Below are 7,768 nucleotides of genomic sequence, written 5' to 3'. Positions count from 1 at the left end.
GAAAGAAGATAGTTTTCTTTGGATGTGTGCACAGCCTGCTGCTCTTTCATGTCTTCAGGGCAGCGAAATCAGGACACTGGCACCAAAACATCTACCTGAGTTTGTCCTGAGAAATAGAAACCCTCATGCCCCAAGCCTGTTTCCTTTTCCCCATACAACACACCCTGACCACAAGAACTACAAGGCTTATGCCTTTAGTATTTCCCCATGCCAAATCAATGAATTCAGTGTGATGAAAAGAATAAGTGCTTCTGACTGATCCGACCAAGACTGTTATTTCCACCTGTTAAAAGAAGTCTCCCCAGAGTCCAATATAGATGAGCAGACAGACTTGAGGTATTTAAATCAAAGACTTTATTTATATTTGCTCTGTTTTGTTTATTTTATTCTATTTTTTAATTAAAATTAGTTCTCTTTCAGTCAGGCCACTGTATTCCAGGTCTGAAGTTTTTTCACAGAATCAAGGGGAACCCAAAAGCTTGGCAAACACCTGTTTTAACCATGTGTCAAGAATTAGATTTAGAAAGACACTTTTTCTGTTACACAGTCATCATCATTTGCTGGTACTTCTTCATTATCCCTCGCTGGTAGCACTGGTGAATTTCATCTGCTGCTTCGGAAACAAGTGGGTGCTTCTCATTGTGCTCCCACTGCTGGGAAAAGGAAGAAACAGAGGCAGCTTAGGAACCATCTGAATGAAGCCCCTCTTCCTGGTTCCCCTGTTCCAGTTCCCTAACTGGATTTTGGCTGCAGGTGAATCTTTTCCCTTTCTCCCACAAACAGAAAAATTCTGTTGTGATAGCCTTTAACAACAGCTATGTGTTAGATGAACAGCTGCTGAAGAAAGAAACCCTAAACTGAAATCTGCTCTTTTTTTTGGTTGAACTGTATACGGGTCATGCAGATTCTACTGTAAAGTTTGAGGCCTTTTCTTTAAAAGCTCAGGAACAATCCTATCAGGAAATATGTCCTTTGCTATGCCTCTTTGCCTGGCAGCAATGATATCCCAAAATTGAGTGGTGAAACTACTCTGTGGCCTGAATCAAAGAATATTCTTTCAAAATAGCAGGGTAAAAAACAAACAAACAAACAAAAAACCCTTCTAAAATTATTTCTTAGAGTAACAAACAGAACAAGTTTTTACCCCTGTCAGCTACAGTTTTGCTTGACATCTCAGTGAGAGCAGTACTTTAAAACAATGTTGCAGCCAAAAACTTCACATTTGGGAAGTCAGTGACTTCTTGTCCTTTCCTTTGTTTTTTTTCTTTAAATCACTGGGGCAACAAGCTCTTTTAGATTACCCTTCCACTCTCTGCAAGTGATACTCAGAGATGCTGATGTGCTAATGGGTGTATTTGAGGTTGACTGAGAACTCTGTCTAAAGGGATAAATAGAGGCATATTTCAATCCTGGGGGTCAGGCTACTTAGGTGCCAGAAGACAGGCCTGGGACCACATGAGAAAACTAATTTGACTGCAAGCTGTCCTAGTCACTACTTACCACAACAGAATCATCACCAGTTATATTGGCAACTTCAAGCCCAGAATATTCACCTGTGAAATCTATGATTTCTTCAACAGCTGAAAAACAGAACATTAGAATCAAGATCAGAGATTGCAGAGGAATGAAATGGGCTGTCACTGTGGAACAGGCTGAGGTAGGATTGAATTATGCCTTTCTCTTCAGGCATGTGTCCAACATTTCCCTCAAGCTTTGCCCTCAACAGTCCACAGGGACCATTACCAGCCCTGTCTTCCACAAGTGGCAGCACAAGAGGAACAGCAGCTGAGCTCTTTGCACAATTCTGTTGCATGACAACAGCTTGTGGGAGATACATACCGACAGATGATTCAACTAACATAGGGGAATGTTTATCACACAAGAAAAAAACAAAAACCAAAAAACAAACAAAACCAAAACACCAACAGTAAAACTAGAATCAGAGAGGATCTCCTAACTAATAACAAACTTTTCTTTATCTCCTTCCAACGTGGTGATTACAAACTTAGTTTGCTAGCATCTGGAGTGGCAGCTGTGAGAACTGCCAGCTCAGCAGAGTAGGTATTCAGATGTTTGAGCAGCACTTGACAACCTTTGCTATACAGATCATCTCCCACTAGTGGTGAATTTATTGCAGCTCAGTAACAACAACACCAACCCTCCAAAAGCTGTTTCTGTTCTTACCAAGCTCAAAATAAAGTGTACCAGTTTCTTCAAGGTCTATTGGCTGGGCTTCTGAAGTTCCACCTGCACTGGAAGCCAGCAGCTTGCTTCGTTTCTGAGCTCGTTTGGAATTGACAGCTTGTCCACGGCGCTTTCGCCAGCGCTGAGAGAGAACAAAGCCGTAGCATTTTGTGTGGGAGTAATATCAACGTGGCCCTCATTTTTGCAAGACCAATGAAAACACATGAGGATACAGAAAACAATTCCACAGAGGATGGAATATGCATAAAAATGTGCTAGGGGCCATTCCTACTTGAGCCCATTGCAAGAAGGAAAAGACATCCCACCTGATTTCTTACCAGTTGCCTCACCAAGAAAAAAATCTATCCTGATGGCTTACAAATGACACTAGTTCATAATTCATTAGGTTGTTGCTCACACTGTAAGCATTTCTGAACTATTGCAAGCACCCAGATTCAAAATCTTCAGCATCCCCAAAAAAGAAGTTACATGAAGTTTAAATAGTTTTCTAGTAGTATGCATTTGCTACAGACTCTTGAAATCCTTTCTGGAAGTACCCTGGAAAACATGTTTCAAGAATCAGATTTACACCGAGTAATAAGGTACTTACTGTGCTCATGGTGTTTTGTGATCTAAAATCGCCAAAAAAGTAGACAGGACAACACCAGAAAAGGAATGTCAGGGAAGCAACAGTGACGGATCCCTTAGATTCATTTACGCAGCACAATGCTACAGAGTCCTGATTTCTCAGGGCTAGAGAATGATGTCCTTCCAAACCTATCAGGAAAGTAGAGCTATTAGAGATTGCCTATCTGGAATGCCTGTTCTCTTAAATATCTCCCAGCTGCAAGCTTCCCAACCCTGAGTCACTAGGGCCTGAAGCCCAAAACAGCTTCTCAGCATCAGAAACTTTTTCAAAAAATCATCTGCACTCACCTATGCAGTCAGTTGTGAGTTTTTCTCACAAATATCAGCAAATTGCCTTCTATTCCCACCTGGGATGGAGAAGGACGGAGAAGGCGGATGCTGTGCATCTGCTGCCCAGCAGAGAATCCATCAGCTGACTTAACTCCTGGTCTACTGAGCCCTTGGCAACCGTTGGGTAACGTTCTACCATGTTCCATGTCTTCCCAAAGTTCTCTTTGCACCTTCACAGAGTTCCAGAATGCCTTGGCTTGGCAGGGACCTTAAGGACCATCTGGTTCCAGCCCCCTGCCATGAGCAGGGATGCCACCCACTGGATCAGGGTGATCAAGGTCCTGTCCTGGAACGGGGCCTTCCAGGGACGGGGCATCCACAGCTTCTCTGGGCAGCCTGTTCCAGCGTCTCAAAATCCCCAGACTTCTTCCTAATATCGGGTCTAAATCTCCTCTCTTTTAGTTGAAAACCGTCCTCCCCTCTCCCATCAGTCTCTGCTCGTGTAATAAATCATCCTGCCTTTCCTATAGGCCTCCTTTAGGCACTGGAATGCCCCAGTGAGGCCTCCCTGGAGCCTGCTCCTCTCCAGGCTGGAAAGGCCCGGCTCTCCTGGCCCAGCTGTGGAGGAGAGGAGCTCCAGCCCTCTGGGGCTTCCTCCGGCCCTGCTCCACCAGGCCTGTGCTGGGCCCCACATCTGGGCACAGCACTCCGGACGGGGCCTCACGAGGGCAGAGCACAGGGAGACATTCTCCTCCCTACACCTTCGGCCTGGGGAACACCGTAGCCTTTCAGGGGCTAAAGAAATCCCACCAACTCCACTAGCCTGCTGCTGAAAACTCTTAGGGGACTGTCTTAACTTTAACCCTAGTAAACATAATTAAAATTACGTGTGGTTTGGTTTTTTTTTCCCCAAACTCTTGAAAATCTAACAATTTAGATCCTTATTTCAAGTCTCTGAAGTCTTGAAGATTTCAGGTGTTCATCTGTTCCTCTGCCAGCATTATTCACAACAGGGCTGGGAGGAGGTTTGCTCTTCTCCTAGGGACAGCACCTTTGTCCTGAGGCCCTGCTGTGCTATGAAAGGTGACACAGCAAAAAAAAAAGAGATTAAAATTCAGCTTGCCTTCTAGCCAGTCTGCTGCTGGAGCTGCATTCATAGGGATTGACTGGGGCTCCTGAGACTGGCAGCAACTCCATCTTGGCCCTGCTGGATTCAGGGATGCTCCTCAGCCCCTGGTCCTGCGGGTACTCTCATGTGTGGGAAGAATGGTGGAAATTCATGGATAGCATAAGGGTATCTTCAGCTCATGCTTCTCGTGAGGAGGATCATTTCTTACAAAAATTTCTCTTTTATTACAGCTGTTGCTCTTAAGTAAATGCAAAGTGTTGAGTGTCTAAGGATGGGTGGGGATGACTTTTCCATTTTTCTCAGTCCTGTGTCTGGCAACTAAAGCAAAGGCTCATTTTGCATCCTTCATTTGTGCCTGGAGACTGGTGTGAGGGCCTTAATTATTTATATATTAAATATAAATTTGGAATTGCTCTAGCACCCTAGCATTTTTATATCAAGCATTAAATCTCCTTTACGGTATTTTTCTTATCTAAACCTCTACCCTTTGGATCCAACATTTTTGGAAAGCAGAAGTGTTTAAGCTGAGATGAACCACAAGTGGATTTAGTGGAGTATGAAACACCCCATGTGTTAAAACAGGGAGCCTGTCCACTCACGCTCCAAGTACAGCTGAGGTTGGCTGAGTGGACTTGTATTTTGGGGCAGGACTGGATGCCTTTTAGCAGGAATGTGTCATCTGGAGTAAGGGAGGGGGGAGCACTGAGGAAAAGGAGGGGCAGCTTTTAGTAAGTCAAACATTTGAGGGCTATTGAGCTCGATCTCCCTCTTCACTGCTAGACAATTGCAGCAGGGGCCTGGTAGACATTTATTGTGAGGCCCGACACTTTTTAATTAAAGCCACTATTGAAAATATTCATCACTCAGCGATGGGATGGGGAAAGAAACCCCCTGCCCCTTCTCTGAACATTCCAGGGAAGCTGAAAAGCCCACACAACTGTTTATCTCCTCCCATAAGGGCCAGCTTTGAAGCAAGGTGTAAGACCTCTGAAAGACCCCGTGCCTTTCCATTTTGGGAAAGAAGAAGTTTGCATTTATTAGCTTCCAAAAATTCAAGGTTAATTATAGCCAACAACCCAAAACTAAGCTCAGATTGAGTTGGTTGGTAAATTAACCACCTGGAAGAATAGCATCAGGATTTTCATATGATAGCTATGGTTCACCAGGATTTTTTGGCAGGAGACACCTTGGGAAGTGAGAAACCCACAGTTCACTGGACAGGCGTTGTCAGCTCTGTTCTCTCCCAAATCAGGGGGACCCTGGAGATCAGAACAAGGGCTTTAAAGTAATTTAAGAAGGGTGAATGTAATAATATACCAAAGTAGCCTGCTGCAGGGTGATCACTGATGACAAGTGGTGGGTTACCAATGGGAGGGAGTGTGGCACCTGACTCCCCACAAGGCTCAGCACATGGACAGGGTGGCACTCCCCAGAGCAACCCTGCAGACCAGTGTCTCTAAATCCACCATAGGGGTGCAGGGAAATAGGCAAGGATTACCAAAAGAAGCCCCCAAAAGATGATATTATTGACAACTAATAATTTGTACTAGTCTCTCTGAGGATTGCATTTCAGTTCATGTGTCAATTTGTGCTTTGCTTGACTACAGCAATGGTTGTGACTTCAGAATATGTTTCCCAAAATCTTCACAAGGAAGTGCTAGTGGATGGTCTATTAGAAACATACATATTAAGACAATTCAAAGTAAGTAAATACATTTTTGAACCCTCCTGATGGTAGACAGTAGTGCCTGGCTTGTTTTGCAGAACAAAAACCCAGGTAGGTTTCTTGTTGCTGGGTCTGCTTTGCACCCTCTTTAATGGTAGTAAGTGCTTCTCTTGGCAGAGGATGGAGGTTTTGGGGCACCTTTCATCCTCCAAAAACCTGGATGTGCTGGGGCCCCCTTTAGTTGCCCAGGCTTGGCTGCCAGTTTAGGAGCAAAAAGCTGAGCACTGTGAGGAGGATCTTGCAGGGGGCCTTGGCAATACTTCAGTACATCTTAGTCCCTGGTCCTTGCCACAGGATGATGATGTGTCTCATTAGGCAGCAGAGGGACAGCCAGCACATTAGGACAGAGTCTGCTTGGTTCAAGAGCAATGTAAGCACCACCACTCTTTTATCCCCTCTTTACCATCCTCACTTAAAGGAATGCAGCGCTTCTTTAAGTCCCAGTTACTGCCTGAACACTCAGTGAAAATTTTTTAACCTTTAGGTGTACAAGCACCAGGCATGACCCATCTTCTTCTTACCCACGGTGTTCCTCTACAGCAGCAGGTCCTTTGCTCTCTTTTCCAGGGTGGTTAGCTCAGGATGTCCCTACCTGACAAAGCTCTTCTCCCCACTGCCCTCTGTGCTGCACACCTGAAGCTGTTCCAAGCATCCCACTTCAGCCCTTTGCTTGGTTACTCCTGACAAAGCATTAAAGGGCTTCAAGATCACCCTAACTTTAGACCAGTGCTGATACCATGTTTATTATTTACTTCATTTTCCCCTGCAGTGGCAGCTACACACTGTATTTGTTTAGAGAGACAGAGAAAAGACTAATGCAAAACTGTAAAAGCTGCCTCAAGGATTGCCAGCGTCTATTAAGGTGGGTGGAACCAGGCAAATCTATCTCTGAGACATTTTAAAAACCTGCCAAAGTGCCTAATCTGTCACGATTTCGGACCCTTACACTACCAAGCACAGCTTTAGAAGAGAAAATTGAAATGGGTTTCTAACCTGAGCCTATTTTTGCAGTTTGCAATCTAAGCCTTGTGGCATTCCGAACTGGAACTGCATGGACTATACTGCAATTTCCCTTTTCCCTGCACTTACATGGTCTCTTGCTCCTTAAATCTTCCTGACAATTTTAATGGAAACTTCAAATTTCCCATGCTTTGGAGTAGTCTTATTCATTCATGAAAAAGAGAATCTTTTGATGTTTCCTGAGTTTAATCAAAATTTTAAAATATTGCATGTTAATTTTTTTTTTTTTTAATGGTGAGTTTTGGTGACAAAAAGACGTTGGCAAAAATTGTTTTGCTAAAAACTCTTCAGTTGCCTACAGAGATGGTTAGTATTTCAATGCTCAAACAAAGATGAAAAGAGGAAAGGAAATAAAACGCTTTCTTTGATTCTCTCTATTACGTGCTGTAGGAAATCTTTAGCAGAGAGCGCATGCACTTAGTCTTGGAAAACAGAATGTATCTACATGCTTTACCTGTGCAGTTAACAACATATCACTGCTGGGGTTTGCCTGCCTGCTTTCTGAACTGGCCCCTTGATTGGCAATTTGCCTTTTACATGATTGCAAGACAATCTTGAGAAAAATGCCAATATTTTTTTTTAATTTCTGCCTGAATTGATTCCTAGGCTGTGGTTGCATGATCCTTGATGCCATATCTGTAGAAACAGTAACCAGCTAAATGAACTTGAACTGGATTGAGAGTTTACATTTGGTTGTGGCATTTTAAAATCTGCTTTATGATTGAGAGTTCTTTCAAACTTAGTCTTAATTCATTCCAGCCAAACTAGTTTAAAACAAACTGGTCTCACAG

At 43.7% G+C, this 7,768-nt stretch overlaps 1 protein-coding gene across 1 annotated transcript; it reads right to left on the bottom strand.

Moving 5' to 3' along the window:
• Window positions 1-382: 382 nt before the first annotated feature.
• Window positions 383-3,002, bottom strand: LOC126651986 (E3 ubiquitin-protein ligase RNF4-like). The gene is made up of 4 exons (XM_050338483.1): window positions 2,795-3,002; window positions 2,185-2,326; window positions 1,501-1,580; window positions 383-653 (listed from the first exon to the last, which is right to left on the bottom strand). Exons 1-4 carry the CDS (start codon window positions 2,801-2,803, stop codon window positions 540-542), a joined length of 345 nt encoding a protein of 114 aa, XP_050194440.1. The 5' UTR covers window positions 2,804-3,002; the 3' UTR covers window positions 383-539.
• Between the last annotated feature and the right edge of the window lie 4,766 nt (window positions 3,003-7,768).

Source organism: Myiozetetes cayanensis, unplaced genomic scaffold (genome assembly GCF_022539395.1).
Source record: "Myiozetetes cayanensis isolate MyiCay16 unplaced genomic scaffold, myiCay2020 scf7, whole genome shotgun sequence".
In the NCBI taxonomy this organism is placed as follows: Eukaryota; Metazoa; Chordata; class Aves; order Passeriformes; family Tyrannidae; genus Myiozetetes; species Myiozetetes cayanensis.
Note: the sequence above shows the minus strand (reverse complement) of the source record. Positions and strands in the feature narration are given on the sequence as shown.